Genomic DNA, 22,771 nt, shown 5'->3' with positions numbered 1-22,771 from the left:
CACTTAGGTAATTGCTTTAAAGGCAAATACTGGAGCAAGAATTCTAAGGAGAGGAGTAACTGGGAGGTGATGCTTGAGGGAGGACAGGGAAGCTATTATCAGGCAGTCCAGGCTCTGGCCCTTTAAAGGAAACCTGCCTGATCAAACCAGTTTGGAGGAACCATGGTAGCCAAACCAGTCTTCCCCGGGGAGTTTAGGAAGGTCGGAGAGTGAGCAAGCTGCAGGAAGAACGTTGTCTTTCCTCTCCCTCTTCCTCCATGGTACCCTTCCTCAAGTGGAAGGCGTGCACAAGGCATAGGGTTAGGAGACACAAAGGGAATTTACAGAAAGCCAGTAAGAGGATGAGCTGCGGGCTCTGGGAACCGAAGGGGTTCGGCTTTAGGGAGAAGTCCAGCGCCTGAGTTGAGGACCAGAGACGCCGCCCAATTGGAAAGGAGCTTCTTCCCAAATCCTGGTGGTCTAGATTCCTCCAGCCCTGTGCAGAAAATCAAAAAGAGCTCAGGTAAGAGGTCCTGGGGGAGAGAAATGAATCAGATAGAGCCCTAGCCAACAGGACCATCTATCTGACTTTTCAAAGGAAGAGAAAAAAGGTAGGCCAATCTTTTTCCATTCCTTTCTTCTGCTGAGCTGCAGGAGGGCAATCCTGGGGTGGGGGACCTTATTAAGAACTCCAGAGAGAGTTCAGATCCTGGAAGCTTGAAGCTGGAAGGGCTCTTAAATAGTTATAGTTCAAACCCTTTACTTTTAGATGAGGAAACCTGCTTGTCCAGGAACCTGCCCAGGTGATAAATGAGCCTGGACAAATGCCCAGGTGTTCCAACTCACAACTCTGAGCTCTTCTTGCTTATCTAGTGATGGATCCAAGTTAACCCATCAGCCCTCAAATCCCCTTACCACCTTCCTGCCCACTGGATGAGCCTTCATATTATTTATCATCCTTTCCACAACTCTGTAACCCACAGCTCTGACATCAGTATGGTTCCCAGGGCAGCCCCTTGTTGAGCTGACTGTGGGATGCTAATGAGGTAGATTTGAAAACCTTCTTCCCAGGAGTCCTTCCTTACCTGCTGCTTCCAGGGTGGAGGCACCTGGTCCAGGCTCCTTAGCCTTTCTCCTCAGGTCCTGTACACCTTCCACAGACAAGCCAATAGAAGTAGAGCATCTCAGGAACCACAAATATCTTAACATCCCAGCTTAACAGCCCATCTCCTCAATGGCCCTCTCTTACATGGCCATCTTAGATTACTTTAGACATGTTGTGTGTAGCTACAGAGAGTGGATGTAGAAACATCCAGAAGGAAACAGATAGCCATGCCATGAGGAACAACATTCCAGGACATTGAAGTTATCTGATCAGAGAATGGGATCTCCTCAAAAACTGGCCCCAAAGGATATGAGCCTTGGTGAACTTGCTGAAGTTAGGCCATCCTGTGAGTCTTGGAAAGCCCATGGCCAGGCCTCTGCCTACTGTCACATACCCCTTCTCTCCGACTTGTATAGCATCCACACCCTCATTTAAGATTAGAGGGGAAAAATAAGTTTACTCTCAAGTGTCAACTGTGACTAACTGCTATTGGTTGTCTGGAGCTTTGTGTTAAGAAGGATTCTGAGGCTGTATTGAAACTTATTGGGAAAGAGTGCTATGATCAGTTAGCTATGTTTGCCATTGGTAATGCAAAGAAAGGGTGGCAGGGAAGAGGATGTGGGGAAAGGGTGTATGGAAACATTGCCACAAGAGAAGAAGCTGGTATACAATGGCCCAGAATTTCCTTGGGCTTTCATTGGATGGCACAAATGCAATGGTACACAGGTGGGTTCTTTTTATTTGTTTTTGGTGACTTTTGTTACTCCTTTTAGGGTATGATATACTTCATAATTTTTTTTTAAATAAAAAAGTCACAAGTCCATTGGTATCATTTGCGAAGGCTCCAGCTATCTGTAAAACACCTACACTACATGGGAAAAGAATCAAAACCAGGATGTCAAAATCTAGCTCCATGAATAATTAGCTGTATAGCCTCAAGGAAGCTACTTCTCTTTGGGCCTCAGTTTTTTTCTGCTAATGCCTAGACCTAAAGTTCACTTGGTTATAAAGGATTGATAATTTCAAGTAATTTCATTTGATTGGAAAATTTTCATGTGGATTGTAACTATAAAAGTCCACCATGGCCCTAACTCCAAAAGATGGATCTAGGGTACCTTCTGCAAATAATGGAATGATCCATGTGGCCAAATAAGCCAAGGATGGCTTCACGGAGGAAGTAGAACATAAAGCAGACACTGAAGGGTGCATAGAAACTAGGCAAGAAGAGGCACAGAGGGCCAGAGATAAGGCCAGAATACCAAGGCAGGGTGTGTGTTGGGCAGAGAAGGCTGAGCAGGTTGATGAAGTCAGCTGTATTGTGGAATACCTGGAAAGCATGGCAGAGGAGTTTGAGCATTATTGTACTCTTGGCAATAGGGAGCCATGTAGACTGTTGAGTAACAGAGTCATGTAATGATATGGTCTAACAGTTGAAGCACAGAATGGATTGAAAGGAGGGAAACTGACAATGTACACAGGTAATGCTGAGGTGTGAGCTCGGTGTAAATAGGGGAAGGAGAGTGAAAACTCACTCTAAAGGAAGGTCAGTCAGGTGTTACCCCAGTGACAGAATGGGCACTCTGACCTTTGCACTCTCTTCAGCCTCATTCATGAGGTTGTAAATGAGGACCAACTCATATAGGCTAATTAATATCTTCACGGCATGAGACAGAGACACCAAAGTCCCCCCAATACTCCAAGCCTTCATTTCCTCCTCTATGAGGGGGCGGGTACTCGGTGGGGGGGGGGACTGTATGAGAGGGCTGGACTGGATAATCTCTAAAGCCTTTTCCAATTCTAACGTTCGATGCCTCTGATAGTTTATAGAATGATCTTTGAAAATGTCAGCTAAACACAACTTCACAGAAAAAGATAGCACCTCGTTTACCACCCACAGGTATCTATATCACACACACACATACACACACACAGAGTAGCCTTGAAAATTACACATCACAGTGCAAAGCTCAACTTCCACATGGGGAAACATATGCCTAAATTGCGGCCAAAGTGTTATCCTGTAGAACTGGGTGTAGGAAGAAATCAAGTTATGTACTATTGTCACTTCAAAAAATCCTGCTGGCATAGTAGCTAGGAAATTACCTCCTGGTGTGTGGTTGTGTCTGCCACAGTAAGTTGGAGGAATAAGAGACCCAGTGATCTGGGGAGGGATGACAAAAGGGTCTTGATAGTAGGTTCCAGATCCTCTATATGTTGGGCATTGCTAGTGATAGATGGACAGTATTGGTCCACCTCCAGGAGACAGGAAAACCTGTTCAAAACCTGAGAAAGACAGCTTGTAGAAGGAGTATAGGTAAAGGCTTGAGTAAAGGTTGATTTTAGTAAAATAGACTAGATCATTTTTCTTCTGAAAGGATGTCATATATGGTTTGGGTTTGTTTTTTTCCTTTCAAAGAAATTGCAGTAAGCTTCAAACTTGTATTTGACAGGTGGGCTCTTCTGTAAAATGTTTTTTACCCAGGATATTTGAACGGATTGCATTTTCTGTATGTTAGCAGTCAGTAGAGGTGTGGGTACTATGGGATACTACTCTCCAGGAAAAAAAAAAAAAAGTGCTTCTGAACAAATCATTATGGCTCATGACTATTCTTTTCTTCTCTGAGTCAATGGGAGGAAAGCATCACTGGACTCTTGCCTGTTAAAACACAGGATGGTGGCAATCCTCAAGGGCAGGGACCATGCCCCTGAAATGGTCCTGAACAGCCCCAGTGTGAAGCTACACACATTGGGACACTTGAAAGGCTTGTTAGAGAAGGAGGGGGCAGCAGTTCCTACACCAGGTGGGAAAGCCGAGGAGTTACTCAGCTGCTAAGGTTTACCTGCAGGTTCTCAAGGACAGAGCTTCTCAGCACGTATGTAGCTAAGCCACGAGAGCAAAGCCCTTGGTCCTCGAAGCAGACAGAGGTGGGCTGGTGAGGCCAGAGTCCTCAGGCCCAGGCCGTAAACATCATCATCTGTTTTCTGCACCATGCCACACAGTATTATTTTTATGTGTGCCATGATGCTGGGGGGCAGGGGGAAGGGGAAGCTGGAAAGAACTCCCCAGGGTGAGTTATTGTCAAAAAAAAAATTTGTTCTTGGGCTTCAGAACACCCAGCTGCCCTCTTCCAAGAAGCTTTGGGGTTTTCAACCACCTGGTGTAATCTCTTGTTAACCAAAGCAAATCCCATCAAGCAAGATCTCTGTCTTCAGTGGCCTGTTTTATTCTCTCTCATTAACTGGGTTCTTCTATCCACTCATGAAGGATTTCTGGGTTTCTGGTTGGTTGGTCATAGATGGCCAATCACTTTATCACATCTATAAACTTCCCTTCTTTTCTCCAGGTACTGCTGGAGATAATCAGCTCTTGCCCTGAAACTTCTAAATCCCTACACAACTCAGCTATTACCATCGTTAACCTATGAAAGGCTCACTTTTATTTCAATATTTATCAAGCATTTAACATTTACAACGAGATATATTATTTTTTTAATAGTTCATACCCCAAAATAGCCAACGGTTGTTCATTTTACTATTCAGAAATTAAAATGTGTAGGATAATTATCCCTCATTAATGTATTCAACAAATACTTCTGAGTGCCTACAATAGGCCAGGCTCATGCTAGGTGCTGGAAGTGCCAATATAAACCTCTGTAACCCAGGCTGTCAAGGATCCCAGCGTCCTGTGAAGGTGACAGACAGGAACACGAAGTAGGAGTGGGTGATGATAGGTATAAAATGCCAGGCCTGCCCTGACTTAAGGACCCACCCTGCCCAGAGCACAGGCTGTTCCAGAGACATGGCCTCCCTGAGGAGATACTGACATGAGCTCTGCAAAATTATTTTCCCCAACATTTTGCAAGCATTAATTTCATCTTCATAACAATATGAGAACGAAATAGCAGGTACCCTCCGAAATATCTGTCATCATTCTATAGGTTGGGTTTGCAAGGTCAGCTCTACGGGGTCTGTATATCTCCTTCTGAGCGCCGTGCTTGCAATGAGGGAAACTGTCGATGAAATTACTTGACTTGCAAAATGCCGTGCAGAATGAGCGATGCTGGTTCCCGGCCAGTGTTATCGTTGTTTTCTTTTTTCCCCACCACACCAATGGAACATTTATTTCTAGAACATTTGATAGATGTGTTCATGATATTTTTGAAATTGCCTTTATCCATTATGAAAGCCCTGAAAATCTGTCCCAAAGGTAGTGGTAAGTTGCTATCATCTTAGCTTTAAGTATTTTCACAGCCTCAGGAAATGTGTTACTTTCTCTCCAATCTTCCTTGTGGCATCCGTCCCACCTGTCATCCTCACCGCTTAGCCGGCACATCTGGAGGGGCCATCGCCCTCCCTGGGTGGTTGGTCTACAGCTCAGCACTCCCGTCCTGCCCACGGGAGGTCCAGGAGCAACACGATGTCAGACCACATTTGGGGCTACCTCCGCAATCACCCCAAATAAGAAAAAAAAATGTGTTCAAGGAAAAGAAAGATACTCTTCATTTTTGTTTCTGTGGCTGGGACATCGATTCTGGGAACACGTAGTACTGTGGACCCTGACCCACTTTCCTGGGCTCTGAGCAAGCAGCACAATCTAAGTGCTGAAAGCGAAGGGCCAGGGCAGGAAACGGGAGCCAGGTCTTCTGTGGCCATCCATAGAGCAGCGAACTGGGAGTCTGGAGACCTGGGTGCAGCTCCTGGCTGTGCCATAATTAATAAGCTATGTGACTCGGGTGGGGCGAGGTGATTTCTCTGGATATGGGAGGTAGACTGTGATCTTGAAGATCCATGCAAGTCTGAACCTATGATGCTAAGGTCAAAATATGGCTCTGCGCAGGGCGTGGCTAGGGTGGCTGACCATTGGCACGTGAGAAATGAGAAGCATTGAGCCAGCAGAGGTGCCCTTCCAGCCTGGGAGGTGTACACTGTGGACTGGCTATGGGAGAATGCCCTGCTTTGCCAGATGATGCAATAATACCCCCTCGGTCCTCACTCCCCTGCCCAGAACCTATCTGCAGAGGTGCCCTACGGAAGGCTGACCTTCCACGTGTGTCTTAAGCACAGGGTCAAGGGGGCTTCTCCAGCCTCTGGAGTTATGGCTCCATGGTGACCCACGGGCAGGGTGATGAGTGAAAAAGGAGCTTTTTTCCCATTCCGAGCCTAGAGGGAAGGGACACAGTCACATGTGTGACCTTTCAGTCTGAGAGTATAGACAGAATACCTTCTTTGCTCACACATGTCCCACATACTCCGGTTGTTGGTCCTGCTATATTCTCAGCTTTGCTAAAGTTGTTTCTACATGAGTAGTGTGAACTAGACCAGTTTTTTCAAACTTTAATGTGCACACAAGTCAGTTGGAGATCTCATTTAAAAAGAAAAAACAAAAAACTTATTCCAATTCAGTGGGTCTGAGATGGGACCTGAGAGTCTGCATTTCTAACAAGCTCCCTTGGATGTCCATGAAGCTGGTCCACAAACCAAACGCTGAGAAACAAAGCTGCAAAGAAGACTGAGGGCTGAGAGCCACATGGCTCACTGTTTGTAGGATGCTTCAGAAATCATCTGAGCCTCAATTTTCCATCTTTTGGTGATAACAATGCCCAAGTGAGTTAACTTACAGAAGTGTGCAAATGTAGTAACAGTGTGAAAGCTCTCCAGGCAGCCACTTGATCATCTAACTCTAGACTTCACTGGAACCACAAGCAGAAAGTGTCAGAAGTGTCTGTCTTGGGGACCACCACGTACTCCAATTAGTCAGTGTGGGCCGGGTGTAGTAGGGTTTGGGGCACGCATCATGACAAGCCGTCAGGTGACCTGACACTGTCAATTCTCAGACCCAGTTTGAGAAACTCTGTGCCACGTGGTAAGCTACTCTGTTCTCCACAAGGATAGAAATGTTTCTTGTAGCTGATTGCAGCTTCTTAGTTCCCCACAGAGCAAAGCAATGTGCACAGAAATCACCTGGGGAACCTTGTTGAACTGTAGATTCTGATTCCATCAGCCTGGGTGGAAACTGAGATTCTGTATTTCTAACAAGCTCCCAGAGGAGGCTGCCGGTCCAGGGACTACACTTTGAGCAGCAAAACCCTAGATGAGAGGTTCTCAGCCCAAACTGCACCTTAGGGCCACCTCCTAAAACATCTTGGGCATTAAAAACTCCAATTTTTAAAATGGGTCTGGGGTAGGGGTCAGGCATTTTTTTAAGCACCCAGGTGATTCTGATGTGCAGCGAGCACTGAGGACCCACACACACAAACTCCCTACTGCAGGCGGAGGCCAGGCCACCGGCTGAAGGACGGGAACGGGCAGTCAGCTCGGGCCCACCATCCACGCCAGTCCGAGACCAAGTGAAGGAGGTCTTAGAGCAGTGTATTACTGGGGAAACAAGGCAGGCTGGCCTGTCCATATCTTGACACTGATAGGTGTCTGGGATGCAGTTTCTGTGAGGAAAGGAAGTTTCATCGGGAGGAATGGAAAAGAGGGATTTTTCCGCAGATACTGGTGCACTCACTGCTGCAGCTCACGCCACGCTGCTCCTCTGGCTCTGCACATGATTTCTCTGCACTCTCTGCTTGTCTCTCGGGGGGTGGTCCAGGGTGGGACACTGACCTGTCTTGTTTTGCCCCCGGCCAGGCAGCGCTGGGGGGCCGCCGCCCACGACGAGCCCAAAGGCAGATGAGGGCTCGGAGGCTGTGCACCCCAAGCCCAGGAACGTGTTCCACATCGAATGGTCATCCATTCGCAGAAGGAGCAAAGGTGTGCGCTTCCCACTACCCCCCACCCCTGACCCCGCTCCCGGGTCCTTGATCTGCTCACCTCTAAAATGGGGACCATGGCAACACCTCCATCACAAGGTAGTGGGGAGAGCCACAAGGGTGAGGTTCAGTCTCATCACCCTCGACCTCTGACCACAGCCACGGGTTCCAGGGTCTAGACGCCCTGGGGCAGGGAGACTGGAGCCACGACAAGCAGCTGACTCTGTCAGTCTAGGCCAGGAGGTTGCAAACTTCACTGCACATTGGAACCACCTGCATCTCATTCCCGGAAGTGCTAATCCAATTCACCTGGGAAGAAGCCTGGGTGGCAGAAGGAGCTTTAAAAGCTCTCCATGAGGGAGTTCCCTGGTGGCCTAATGGTTAGGATTTGGCCCGTTCACTGCAGAGGCCTGGGTTTGATCCCTGGTCAGGGAACCATCCCATATGCCGTGCAGCACAGCCAAAATACAAAAAATAAAATAAAAATAAATAAAACTTTGCACTTTTAAAATGACCCCAAAAAAAGCTCTCCATGAGATTCTAATGTGCTGCCAAGTCACAACCACTGATCCTGATGCTACTGGTCCTGATGCTGATGCTGGTCCTGATGCTAGACAGTGGTGATGTCTAGACAAGGGAACAGATGGAGAGCCCTGGAGGGGAGGGGCTCCCAAGGTCAAGAGGAGGGTCTAGAGGGCAGCCAAAGCGGGGAAGCCAGAAACTTGAATTTGGACGCTGAGGACATGTTGTGTCAAACAGGGAAGAACTGGCAGTGGGGGAGGGGTGTGGGGTCAAGTGGGGGTCTCCCCAGTCAGATGCACGGTGGGAGCAGCGTCATGAAGACCCAGGGCAGAGGGGCAATCTAACTTTGCCCTCCAGAGAAGGAAGGCGACTTGCCCAGGGTCACACAGCTGGTGAGGGCATGGCAGGGATAAAACTGATTCCTGGGTTAGCGTCCTTTTACAGTATCACATGCTTCCCAGAAGCATGTGACTTTCTTGCCCCAGTTTGTCTGAGCCTCCTTGTTTTATAGCCAAAGTAGCCAGCCAGAGAAATGGCCTGGGGTGGTCTGGGGAATACCTCATACACTGGGGAGAGGGCACCAAATTAAATCAAGGACCCCTTTAGCCCAGGAGTTTGTGTTTCACAGAGGCCCCAGGGCATCCTCAGGAAGAAAGCATAGTTTGCCTCAAAAAGTTAACAATCTCCCTGCAAACATATTCTTAGGATAGTGGCTGGGGGCTGGGGTGAAAGAGGGCCTAGCAGAGAGCCCCACGCAAAGGAGCCTGGGAGGCGGGTTAGCAGAAGCTGCTGAAGAGCTGGCGCTTCAGACAGAAGCAGAGAATCCATCAGGATATCAAACACACTAGCCTCACAGTCTAGAGTCATCCTCTTTGCTTCCTACTCTTCCTTTCAAACTTCCTTAATTTGTTTCTCTTACATAGTGTAACTTCCCAACCACACTGGTATTTGCAGTCCCTGCTCCTTCAGATGGGGGAGCTCAGAGCCATTGACGTGTCTCTTCTAGTGTTTAGTTGCCTTGAAATCTCACGAATGCAGACAGAATGGCCAATTGAAGATACAGGGCATTCTGAGCCCAGACAGCCATTCTCACACTGGACCACAAGAGGGCACCAGAGCATAAACAGCAAAACCTCCAAGGGCCTTCTTTCATGTTACTTAAAACCTTTCTGAAATTACTCACCTTTACAAATAAATTATCTTGTAATAATGAAAAATACATTCAGAGCTACTTAATAACAGTTTTCTAGAATTACAAGGACATGCCAAAATCTGTGTCAAGTGACAACACGGATATCACTTGTCTTAATCCAACAAGAAGCTGCTGCTAAAATACCTAAAATTCTAAGACATACATCCTAAAAATAGCAAAACAGCTGAGGTTATCCAGTTGGAAAAAGTTGTAGTATAATTTGAACACAGACGTATGGTTCAGGCAGCTTAATGCTTTATGAGCAATAATGCCTCATAAATACCAATCTTCGTGTTCATGTGGAAAAAGAACCCTGGGTTCAGGGCTCACAGACAGCTTTGTTTCCTCACCTAAAAAATAGGGGAGTTGAACAAGATCAGAGCCTCTTAACTAAAAGTCAGCTGAGTCTCTGAATTCCCTAAATTCTTGTAAAATGTCCAATTTACATGAAGATGTGAATTTTTTTCCCCGAAGAGCTTGCCCAATTGGGTGTGTGCAGTAGCAGAGGAGGGGGTCCTCCTGTCCCAGGCGCAGAGGCTGGGGCATCCTCACTGGGGTAGAAAGTGCTGAGTATTCCAACTTGAGCCTTGAAGGAAATTTGCTGCTAAGGTGCCAGGGTAGAGGTCCTAACAGATGATGTTCTCCCTGCCAACTCCAGTATTTGGAAAAGGTGAACACCAGGAAAGGCGCACCAAAGACCCTTCTCCCCACCAATACCGGAAGCCCACGGTCGAGTTGCTGGTGAGTAAAGAGTGGCCCGAATCAGGGGCAGCGCCCACATCACATAGTCCGCAGCAAGGTAGAGAGCTGAGGTCCAGAAAAGACGTCCTCTGATTTAGGCAAACTTTTCTTGAGTTCATATTTCCAGAAACATAATTATGTGGGATAAAGATGTCTACTTTTCAGTTTACTTTATAAAGTTTCATGTTTCTTTTATTTTGATTATTTCTTATCCATCTTCCTCTGAATCCAGCATTCAAGCACTTAGGAAATAAGCTGGTGCCAATTTTCAAAACAGAACATTTACTTGTTTAATTTTATGGACAGTTAAATTTTAAAGACTAGACATGCTAGGGTGGGAGGGGATACTTTCTTCTGGAAAGAGTATGGTACAGTAGAAGTAATATTTGTTTTAAAAAAAGAATCTAAAAATCGGTGGGTAAATCTAAATTCTATCATTTGACCTTGACTTTTACAAATGAGAACCTCTCCATCCATGCCTGAGACCTCATCCACAGAATGAGGATAAAGATGTTGTCTTGTTATACTACAGTCATGAGGGATTGGTTCCAGGACACCTGATGTGTACCAAAATCTGTGGATGCTCAAATCCTTTACATAAAATGGCATAGTATTTGCATATAACCTACGCACATCCTCTGGAATACTTTAAATCATCTCTAGATTACTTACAATACCTAATACAATGTAAATGCTATGTAAATAGTTGTAAGTACAATGTAAATGCTATGTAAAAAGTTGCCAGTGTGCAGCAAATTCAAGTTTTGCTTTATGGAACTTTCTAGAAATTGTTTTTGAGTATTTTTAACCTGAAGTTAGCTGAATCCATGGATGATACAGATGGCTGACTGTGCAAGGCTGTTGCCCATATTAACTGAGGTAAAAGATCAAACAAAACAAAAGATATTCTGGTCTACAGAAACAAAAATGATTAAATAGCGGTTTCACTAAATACCAAGTGAAAATCTTAGCTTGTCCCCAAGCAAACAAGTCACTCCTCAGTGTGAGAGCCTCAGAATGTGGGAGCTTCTTGCCCGTCTCTTGTCCCTGGACAGGATCTGGACACCATGGAGGAGAGCTCCGAGATAAAGGTAGAAACAGACATCTCCAAGACTTCCTGGATTCAGAGTTCCCTGGCTGCCAGCGGGAAGAGGGTCCGCAAAGCCCTCGGGTACATCACAGGAGAGATGAAGGAGTGCGGAGAGGGGCTTAAAGGTAAAGTTTCCGTGAGAGCAGCCCCTGCTCCTATCCCTAAAAATGTCCTCTCTGGTCGTCCCCAGGAAACACGCTGCACAGGTCTCTGTAGATGAGACTGAGTCCCATTTCCATGGATAGGATAGGATAGGATAGGATAGGGTAGGGTAGGATAGGAGTTTCACTCTTATGACAGACACGCAGTCTCTCAGGATGTAAATGCCATTACATGTAGGTATACAAGCTCTCAGTTCTGAACATAACAGTCATGTGCTTTCAAATATCGCCTCAGAATGTCACATTGTACACAACATTGCAAAGCAACGATACTCCAATAAAATTTTTTTTTAAATAAAGAATGTCACATTGTAGGACTGGGATTCTAGAGCCAGCATTCTAGAAACATGCCTGCCCTAGAGATGGATCGTGGGAGAGCCGTGTCTACTATTCCAATAGGTTCCCGTTAGCAATCCTCCAGACCTCAGGCCATGGGTTTGATGCCTGCTGGGCTGCAAGAGTTTTCTTTCTGGATCCCTCCTCTTGAAAATTCATGCCACTCTCACAGGGGCACAGGTCACACAGGGTACCCACTGCCTGAATGACAACCTAAAGACCACAGCCAGCTCTCAGTGGGTCTGAAGGGTTTTCTGGGCAGTCAGATGCCCCCTCAGGTTCTTGGTGTACCCTCCTCTGTGGCAGGTGACAGCAGGGAGCTGAACCCACCTTGACGCCCAGCTTCCCTCACCCCTCGCCCTCTGGGGCCTCGCCTAGAGGTGTAACAGCTGAGCCTTGACTGGTTCTATTTCAGACAAATCCCCAGTGTTCCAGTTCCTCGACTGGGTGCTGCGGGGCACATCCCAGGTGATGTTTGTGAACAATCCCCTCAGTGGCATCCTCATCGTCCTCGGCCTCTTCGTCCAGAACCCCTGGTGGGCCATCTCGGGCTGCCTGGGCACCGTGGTGTCCACCCTGACAGCCCTCATCCTGAGTCAGGACAAGTAAGTCCCAGGAAACCCAGGGTCCAGGCCTGAGACCACAGGTAGATCCCCGTGGGGACATTCACCAGCCTCACATCCTCACTGCCTGGCTCCCGGCTCAGAAACCCCTCACAATAAGGTCACTAATCACTCAAAACAACCATTCCCTGGTTACTTTTAACAACCACACATTGTCTAGGGGACTGTGAAGGGTTGATGGTTTGAAGGGGTGTGTGGTCAGGCTCCAGCTGAGAAAAGCCTGACTCAGAAGGAAAATCAAGAAGGCAGGGCCCTGCGTCAGGCCTCGGGGAACCCCTTCTTCACCAGCCCTCCCCCCCAGGTCCGCCATCGCAGCCGGACTTCACGGCTACAACGGGGTGCTGGTGGGGCTGCTGATGGCTGTGTTCTCGGACAAAGGCGACTATTACTGGTGGCTTCTACTCCCCGTCATCGTAATGTCCGTGTCTTGGTAAGTTTGCTTCCAAGGCTGTGGGTGTAGATCAAGGGCTGCCAGCCTTTCTACCCCAACTCCGTGACTGTCTGTCCAAACTGGAGTTTAAAGAAGCATTTCCTTAGCTTGCACATCAGAAACAGCCACTAGAAATAATTACTGATGTTAGACAGCAACAGCACCACTGTGCTAGGTGGTCTGTACACAGTATCTCATTTACTCTTCATTTTTGTAAGATCTAAAAGAGCCCCTGGTCCTACCCCGGCAGAGCACAGGGAAGAGAACTGAGGCCCACAGAGGTTAAGAGCCATACCACGGGGTCCTGTCAGTGTCTGGAGATCTTCCCATCCCTCCTGCTCCCCCAGTGCTACCCTGTCCTTGGGCACCCTGACCAGACAGGGACAACCTCCCAGTGTGGGCTGCAGGCCCAGCCCTGCCCAGAGCCCTCATACGGCCAGGCTCCAGGTCCTTACTCACCTGCAGAAACCACAGGGCACCCCGGCCAGGAGTGCTCTCAGCCTCAACAGACATTTGCTGAATGATTGAATGAATGTGATTCCCCTCACCATCAGCCCCTTTCCCATGCCTGCGCAGGGAGCCATGTGGCTCTTCAGGGAAGGTCTGTGGCTCCCCGCCTTAGGATCTCCCCTGAAAGCCCTCCTTCTGAAGTTGAGTCTGGCCGTCCACCCTGTTGCTGTGCAGGGGCAGAGGAAGGAGGTCCAGGGGAGGAGCTGCCCAGGGCCAGTCAGGCTGGGAGAGGGAGCCAGCCAGCTGCTTTTCCCTGGGAAGGCACAGGGGCCCCCTAAAACCACTCAGGCTAGTGTCAGGGCCAGGGGGCATCTTGAACAGCATCTCCTGTGCTTCTGCCCTCAGCCCCATCCTCTCCAGTGCCCTGGGCACCATCTTCAGCAAGTGGGACCTCCCGGTCTTCACGCTGCCCTTCAACATCGCAGTGACCTTGTACCTGGCGGCCACGGGCCACTACAATCTCTTCTTCCCCACGAAGCTGCTGCAGCCCTCCTCCTCCATGCCCAATATCACCTGGTCGGAGGTCCAAGTGCCCTTGGTAGGTATCGTGGAAGGTGGAAGGGCAGCGTCTGTCCAAACTCAGTGTTAAAGTGGCATTTACTTATTTTGCATGTCAGAAACATCCATGAGGGGCTTTCCTGGTGGCGCAGTGGTTGAGAGTCCGCCTGCCAATGCAGGGGACACGGGTTCGTGCCCCGGTCCGGGAAGATCCCGCATGCCGCAGAGCGGCTGGGCCCGTGAGCTACGGCCGCTGAGCCTGCGCGTCCGGAGCCTGTGCTCTGCAACGGGAGAAGCCACAGCAGTGAAAGGCCCGCGTACCGAAAAAAAAAAAAAAAAAAAGGAAACAAACATCCATAAGTAACAACTATTACCAATTATACAGTGCGAGACACTCTACCTCAATATGTCATTAGACACCAGCTTTTTCTTTCCTCTTTTTAAGAGCTAAAACGGCCATTTTTGGCCGCACAATGTCCTATCATAGCACAGGGGGAGAGACTAAAGACAGGTTAAGAGACTGCCTGAGGTCACATGGTTAATCAGTAAGGAGCAAAGTCAAGACTAGAACTCCCGCCTCCTGACTCCTAGACTTGGGTTCTTTTATCTTTTTTTTTTTTTTTTTTAAAAAGCCTTTTTGATGCTTTACTCCAGTTTCAATCCAAGCGACTCTGTGTATTTTTTTCCTCATTCAATGTCATTGAATCATTGAAGATGTGCACATCACACACACTGCCATCTGTTGGCTCGACAAGTCTCTGCTCCAGCCTGGGGAGCAGCTTCCCCTTGCTCTCTGGGGCATCCTCACACTGTAAAGCACAGGTGTTGCTCCACTAAGAAATATCTATATAACAGAGATTTTTACGCTTTTGGCAAGTATTCTGTATATACTGCTGGCCGCTGGAAGTCTGCCAAACTAAATAAGAAGCTACTCTAAAAGCGTTAAGTCAGCCTGGAGAACTATGCCCATCAGCCTTCTTTTCTAACTGGGCACGTTTTCTCTGAGGTCCCCCTACTCTCTGTTACACTAAATGACTCCATAGGCTAGAGCTCACTCTGAACTTTGTTATTGGCAATTCATCATCTAACCACAAAGCCACCTGGGCTTGTTGAAGGGAATTTGTGTCAGAAATAATGGTGCCTAGTTTCTCTGAACAGTTCAAGGAAACAGCAGCATGGCAGGGCAGAAAGAGCCCTCCATTTGTCCAAGACGCATTATCTAGGAAGAGACGTATTCACATTAGCCCCATCCTTGTTGGTGTGTGTGTGTGTGTGTGTGTGTGTGTGTGTGTGTGTATGTCTGTGTGTGTGTGTGTCTGTGTGTCTGTGTGTGTGTGTCTGTGTGTGTGTGTGTGTGTGTCTGTGTGTGTGTGTGTGTGAGAGTACCTTCATGAGCCAAAGGTGAGAAAAGGTGCTGTTAGCAGTTCAGCCCCTCAGGCTTCCCTTTCACAATATTAAACCAATCAGTATCTTTTGAAGTCAAAATTGCTCTAATTGGCGTGCTATGGGGAAATGATGGTAGAAAAGGCAAGTTTAAGATATTTTGCATGCTCCAAACCACATTTTTAATTGAAAAGATAACCAGGAATTTTGTAAAAATGAAAAAAATGGAAAATATTGTACAAATGCTTTAGAACCCCCAAATTTCCAGGAAAGACAAATTCAATGTTCGGTGGTTATTCTTTAAGAAATACCTTTCTGGCCAGTTTTGAATGGATTATGCTAATAGTGAGTACGTTTTGTCATTTTGACAATTATAACTAGAGCCTTGAGTTTTGGGGAAACAAGTGGTAGATGTCAGAGAGAGGGTCTAAACCTCCCAATGATTTTGAGGCCCCACAAGCTCCTCTGCTCTTTGGCGAGGGGAGAGCGTGCTGGAGGGTGCAACCGGCTGAAGACCAGAGGAACCAGCACCACTGCCTCTGCAACAAACTCTCTGCCTGTCCCGCCATCCCCCGCGTGGCGATGCCGGAGCCCAGTCTTGCTCTTTGTCCTGGGATAACGGGGGATGGAGCCCAGAGGGTTGCCCATTAGACTACCCTGCAGCCCTGTCCCTGCACACTCTCGTGTGGGGCGAGGGCCCTGGAGCTACAGGACCTCCCTCCCCTGCACCCCAGGAGGAGTCCTCAGAGGACTTGGGCTGAGGGAAGAACTGCCTCATCATGAAATATACACAAGGGGAAGGACGGACCCCAGTGCATCCCAGCAGGGCCCAGAGCCCCTCCTGTAAGCATTTCTTTGCTCAAGGGCCTTTGGCCAACCTTCCAAAATACAGGACCCAGTCTCAGTTGCTGGGGAAGCCCATGTGCCCTGGATCCTTTTCCCAAACTCCAGAGTACGTGTGCAAGTGCCCACTCGACATTGCACCCTGGCCTTCCTGTCTCATTCACACACAGTTCTGCTACCTGAGACACACGGAGGCCTAACACATCAGGGTTCTCCTCCATCAGCCATGTGACAGGTTTATCAATAAAACCCGCAGATGCCAAGATACCACCTGCCCAGGTGCTGCTCTGTGGATACGAGTCCAGCTCCTCGCCCAGACGATGGCACAAACGTGACCACAGCCCAGACATGCTGTTCTTGGAAACAAAAAGGACCATTTTTCCATCTAATATTTAGCCTTCTAGTCATGTTTTTAGCTTTAAAAAAATGTTACAAGAGTTATTCAACCCCAACTTTGGTTAGACATCTATTACTTTTCTAATGAATAACACCCTCATTTGAAGTATTCAGTTTCTCTTCACTGAGAGTTTAGTGCCTTACACTCATGTTTCTAAATAAAGGAAATGACATTTTAACCCCTTACTGTTCTAAGAACTTAAGATTAAAACAATAAATCTTGTGTGCCTTTTAGAGTGAACCTATTTGAAAATACCTTGGAAAACTGTTGCAAAATATTAGTGTGGAGGGTTTGGCCCCAAACCTTTTCCAGCCAAGCTTCAAGTTGTCTCTTTTGCCTCCATAATTGCATGTGCTCTTGTTGGACCTGCAGCTTTTGAGAGCCATCCCTGTTGGAATCGGCCAAGTGTACGGCTGCGATAACCCCTGGACTGGAGGCATTTTCCTCATAGCTTTGTTCATATCGTCACCTCTTATTTGCTTGCATGCTGCGATCGGATCCGCCATGGGGATGTTAGCAGGTTAGTGTCATTATTAATTAATGGGCCCCTTATTAATGGGCGATAAGGATGCTGTATCTGGGGCCTGCTCCAAAGAAAATGGTGCCATGTGTCTTCCATGCTCCACCGGCTTATTCCTATAAACTCTCCCTCCTTCCATTACACCTGTCTTTCCATTTTGGGTGCCGGTGCCCTCCTACCCCCCTGAGCAAAAGCTGTCCTCAGGAAAGGCTCTGGTGTTAGTCATTTCCACCTCAGTATAAATTAAAAGCTGGGGAGGAGTTGCTTCCAGGCATGTTTATATTTTAAGTCTTATCTCTAATCACGATAAGAAGCATTTGTCCTCCATTAGAGAACGTTAAGGTTCTGTTAACCCGCCTTTTTCTGGCAGGGAAGGGACCTTCTCTGGACTGCTCACTCAGACTTCAGATCACTACTCAAAAGGGTCTCTTGTACCCATCCCAGCTTAACCACTGATATGCATGTGACCAAGGCCATTTGTTTCCTTTAGATGTTTTTTCACTGAATAGTCAGAAGTCCTTTTTATACATACCTTGGTGTTGATAACTGGTCTGGGTTGAGGACTGTGGAGGGCTTTGGGGCTGGTGGGTGGGCCCACGCGACCTGCACAGCCCTCAGCCTGTCTTCTCCCCCAGCCCTCACTCTCGCGACACCCTTTGACTCCATCTACTTCGGGCTGTGTGGCTTCAATAGCACGCTGGCCTGCATCGCCATAGGAGGCATGTTCTACGTCATCACCTGGCAGACGCACCTCCTCGCCGTCGCCTGCGGTGGGTACTGCCAGCGGGATTCCCTTTCCACCTCCGATGATGCCGGCGTCCATGCCCACAGGGAAACCGCCCCGCGGAAATTCTGCTGGTCCTCCAAAGATAAATGGGAGGATGTGTTTGCTTTATAAAAGTGTTTTTATTTTAAGCTGTTTTGAATGGTCCTTTAGTGATTAGTACATTGAAAACTATTTTCAGTGAACACTAAGTGTTCAGCCACATGGAGGTTGTTCGGTTGTTGCCCATGGGCTGTCTGCTGTGGTTACTGCTTTCCGTGCTGGTGGTTGGAACTTTCCGACAGAGCAAGTCTTATGCAAATTAATCTTTATATGTGGAATTGGGCAGTTTACATCAGATACAGCAGTTAACCTTATGCACCCAAACATTAACCACAGAACCTTCAAATAATGCTTGTAGGAATGCTGAAGAATGTGGTCAGGGCACTCAGTAACTCTCTGATAAAGATTTGCTGTTGTTAATATCCTAGGGACCATTGGGATGGTTTTAGTGGAGAAAGTGAGAGCTCAGAAGTAAAGCCAAATTACTGTGGCCCGTTTTCACGGAACCTCACCTCTCACCAGCACTTGGGTCTTCCCAGTGGCCAGCCTAGTGGTACCCTCCACATACAAAGCCCAGAAGATGAGGCAGTAGGTGTATTTGGTCTTCCTCAAGCTTAAAGAATGCTGTTCCTCCCTGGAAACCCATATTATGTTAATAACTTGTGATGAAATATCACAGCAGGGAGTTCTGGGATTCACGTTCCTTGGCTGTATAGTAAAATGTTCATTTATGGTTTATGCTCCTAAATGTTCCTTTGCTAGAATGCAAGGTGGTAGGACCCAGGAGAACTGTAACAGCTAAATTCTGGTCCTTTTCAACAAAGTTCATCTGCTGTCTTAGTTGTGCTGGAATTTGCATGGAATTTAACACTTTTCAAAGCTGCCAAGCAACGGAAACATAACTCGATTTTTTTTAACCTGAGAGATAGCATTTGTGGCATGAAACGTATTGGGGGAGAATATGTAAACTCGAGGCACTCTTAGTCACCTGACTATTTCTTGGTTCTTTCGCAGCTCTGTTTGCAGCCTACCTGGGTGCTGCCCTGGCTAACGTATTATCTGTGGTGAGTCAACATGGGCTAGGAATGTGCATTACACCCTCCTCTGTATTCTCTCAGCTCCCCAAACCTCTCCTCCAGGAACCCCTTCGCAATCCATCCCTCATGTCTCAAATCACGCTTCCCTCCTCCACAGCCGCAGACAGAAAGAGCTGGGCCTCAAAAGTGTTAATGTCAACACTGGTCAATCAGATCCCGTGGTCAGTGGGCCAGTGGGGCTCCGTATAGAAGGACAGTCTGAAGAGCATTATCTTGTAAATCAGACTCATTTCTTGTAAATTTCTTGTAAATCAAACTCCTCTACAACTAGTTTTAAATCTTCATATTTAATTTTTTTTCCTATGTTTCTAGATCATCTACCCAAGTAGCTTGTGGGCCAGTGTACTTCTTTGTTCACCCCATAGCAACTACCAGGGAGTCAGGAGTCACGAGGCAAGGCTTCCAGGAGGACAAGGCCAAGCCCGAGGGAAGCCAGAGCTGGCGGCTGAGGGCCTGTGCAGCAGTCTGAGAGCCCTTCTCTGCCTGAGCCCCAGTGCAGGTTGTGTGTGAGGTTGGGGGAGCCACATGGCCAGCCCAGCCCCCAACACACACAGGAGGGACACTGGCCCCATCGCAGAGCACACAGGGCTCAGCCTACAGTCGATGCCTCCCCCTCCATAAAGGTTCAAGGCCCAGCTCACACAGGCAACCAGGAAAAGTCCCATTGGTCCTGCAGGTGGAGGTGGAGATGGGCATTCCACTAACCCGTGTTTAAATCCCTCCTCCATCCTCAGTGAAATTGCATGGTTTGGACAGAGCATAGGAAGGAATTTTGTAAGCAATAGAATTCGACTTCCCTAATACCATCCTGTGTCCCCCAGTGGACTAAGTCCCTCTTCTGGGCCACATCACGTTTTGTGTTTATATCTGCTACGACGCTTGACAACATTGTGACAAGTCTAGTACACACCAGTCCTCTTCCACCTTCAGCCCTTGTGCTCCTTCGAACAGGGGCCCGGTTGTATTCTTATCTTTATCTCTAGTACCTATTATAGTGCCCAGCTCATTGTAGGTGCTCAAGAAATGCAGAATGAATGAAACCCTAAGGTAGTGAGTCCCCACCATGGGATACATTAGAGCTGGGGCTAGATAGCCGACCATCAGAAACAGGACAGAGCCTGGCCTCTGAGGTTCCTGCCTGCCCCAGGCTTTCCCACCTCTTCTTGCCCCCATCCTTTCACCCAACTGTCCATCCAGTAAATACGTGTCACGTGCCTTCCTTGGACAAGGTACTAGAAGGGATGCAAACGGGATACTTTGGTTCCTGATCATAGGAATTTACAGGATAACTGGCCCCTTCATCTTGTGCAGAGAAGTTACAGGTTATATCACTCTACCTAGACATTTTTCAAAACAAAATCATGTTTATTTTCTGTGTACCTACTATGTTTAAGACACTGTACTGCCCACTCTCAGGGATACAAAAAAAAGTGCAAGCTATTAATTCACTCTGAAGGAATTTCCAGTCTCCTTGAGGAACAGGATATAAAAATGTTGAATGACATTTATGAGACCGTTCAAGCCTCTACAGAAGAGGGCACTTAGGAGCCACACAATTTGCTTTCTAATCGGCTCCTGCATGTGCAGCCCCGTATCTTCAACAGCACTGCCCTCTGCCTCACGACAATGACCACAAACTGAGGACCATTTACTGAGCGCTTAGTATGCACTAGGCACCAACTCTGAGTAGATATCTTTATCCCTATTTTGCTGTTGAGGAAATAGTTGTCAGAAAGAGGAAATGGCTCCAACAAGGTAACCAGAGCTGAGATTTGGATTTGGGTCTGTGGAACTCCCAGCCCACATCCTTCTCACTGTAGGACTTGAAGGAGATGCTTTCCAAAACACCCTATGCAGTCTTAGCAGGGCTTTGGTAAGACTCACGGAGTGGAATTCTTCAGTCATGGGTGTTCCTTAAGGCTACAGTTCTGGTACCAGGCTGTCATTGCTCCTCCTAAAGTCCCACCCAACAGGGCCATCTTTGACCACACACCAAGTGGAATCACTCCTTCAATGGTACTCCCTGAGGCTTTTACTGCTTATGATAAAAGGATGTTTGGGGGAGAAGGGGCATTGATTTGCTCGGCTTCATAGTTGACTTTGTAGGCTCTTTGCTAACAAGCTATCCAGGTTATCTCAAATGAAGAATGGGGAAGGGTATGTAAAAGCCTCAGGGCATCTTAAGATACAAAAAACAGGGGAACATCATGAGAAAGGCTGTTGGGAATGGGAGAGCCCTTGAGGAGAGAGGTAGCTACTCCTGATCTCCAGCTCCCTGGGACTAGGATGTGACATCTCTGCCTCTCTCCATACGTCTGTTCTGTTTCTGTGTCTCTCTGGGATGGGTTTCTTCTGCTGCACAGAGGCCCCCAAATATCCACCCAGCACTGGTTGGCTCTCTAGTTTTTTCAGATCGAGTCTTTGGACGCAGTCTCTGTATCTCTTAGCTCAAATTCTCAAGACAGGGATTCTATTCCCAGGTAGCCTGCCTATGGGAAGCTGCATTTGGGTCAGGCGCTTATCTCTAGTGCAAGCAGACATGACCAAAGAGAAAAAGGTTTTGAACGAAAAATGGCTGCCGATGCTGTTCCTTCCACAGGGGCTTTGGGAGAAGGTGGGGAATGGCCACAAGTCCTAGAGTGGGAGGTAGAGCCTGGCCAGACACCCAAGACAAAATATGTCTTCCACATAAAGGCATATTATAAGAGGGTTCCAGCGGCTGCATTTTGAAGAATATGTGTCCCCTGTTACAATGCAGACTGACCCCAATGGAACGATTTGATTTATGTTGGTCATGAATTAAGTATTATTCTGCTCAGTGCCCACCAAGCCTCCCCTCCTCCACCCAGGACCCTAGGTGATTGTGAAGGGCCGATGAGACGAGCACAGGCATCTGATATAACCAAGGCTTCTCTTGTGATCCGCCTCCCCCCAGTTTGGATTACCGCCCTGCACCTGGCCCTTCTGCCTCTCGGCACTCACCTTCCTGCTCCTGACGACCAACAACCCGGCCATCTACAAGCTCCCGCTCAGCAAAGTCACCTACCCAGAGGCCAACCGCATCTACTACCTGTCCCAGGAGAAAAACAGAAGAGCATCGACCATCACAAAGTACCAGGCCTACGATGTCTCCTAAGTTGCCCTTTCCAAAACATGTCACTGTAAATTCAGCCTTCAGCAGGCTGTCCAGGTCCCCAGGCTGAAGGCCACTTAAATTCTCCTTCTGATGGTTCTGTGATTCTGCCCCCAAGCAAGCCTATACCCCAGTTATTCCCAAGAACAGGGAAATAAGCATGCAGTCCCTATTCAGGAAGTTCTATGTTCTAAGATGCACAATACGTATCAAAAACATGGTTAATTTAGACCTTATACCTATAGCTCACTCCACAAGAGCTCTCTTTGTGGGGAATTTTCTCTCTTTTGCAAAATAAGCCACACCCCTAAAGAGAATTCACCAGGAAGGGGACAGAGATGGGTGACATTGTTAGCCAACTCAGTCATTTGATGCAGTGACGTAGTGTCAGGAAATCAGTCTACAAGGCAAAAGGGCAGGTCTACCCCCAGCTCTGCCATGAGTGAACTCCAACCACTTGGGTAGGTCCATCCCCCCCTCAGCCTCAGTTTCTTATTGGTTTCATGACGAGGAGGGGCCCTACAGTCCCTTCCACCTCAGAAGTATTGATTCTTCTCTTTCCTATAAACTGACAAAATCAGCATGACCAATAAATAATTACTTTAAGTAAAAGATGAAAGGGCTATCTGG

At 47.7% G+C, this 22,771-nt stretch overlaps 1 protein-coding gene across 1 annotated transcript in view; it reads left to right on the top strand.

Moving 5' to 3' along the window:
- SLC14A2 (solute carrier family 14 member 2) overlaps positions 1-22,144 on the top strand; it is a gene marked incomplete at both ends in the record, with an annotated part of 54,816 nt that extends 32,672 nt beyond the window's left edge. The window contains 10 exons of the mRNA XM_082852694.1: positions 7,718-7,840; positions 10,212-10,294; positions 11,350-11,509; positions 12,297-12,486; positions 12,806-12,934; positions 13,790-13,982; positions 16,938-17,085; positions 17,721-17,855; positions 18,926-18,975; positions 21,944-22,144. Of these exons, the coding sequence (XP_082708820.1) occupies positions 7,718-7,840; positions 10,212-10,294; positions 11,350-11,509; positions 12,297-12,486; positions 12,806-12,934; positions 13,790-13,982; positions 16,938-17,085; positions 17,721-17,855; positions 18,926-18,975; positions 21,944-22,144 (1,412 nt within the window). The remainder of the gene's footprint in view (positions 1-7,717; positions 7,841-10,211; positions 10,295-11,349; positions 11,510-12,296; positions 12,487-12,805; positions 12,935-13,789; positions 13,983-16,937; positions 17,086-17,720; positions 17,856-18,925; positions 18,976-21,943) is intronic.
- Positions 22,145-22,771: the final 627 nt, after the last annotated feature.

This window comes from Leucopleurus acutus, assembly GCF_964270905.1.
Source record: "Leucopleurus acutus genome assembly, chromosome: 13".
NCBI lineage: Eukaryota > Metazoa > Chordata > Mammalia > Artiodactyla > Delphinidae > Leucopleurus > Leucopleurus acutus.
The sequence above is the reverse complement of the archived record's forward strand: the minus strand, read 5'-3'. Positions and strand labels throughout refer to the sequence as shown.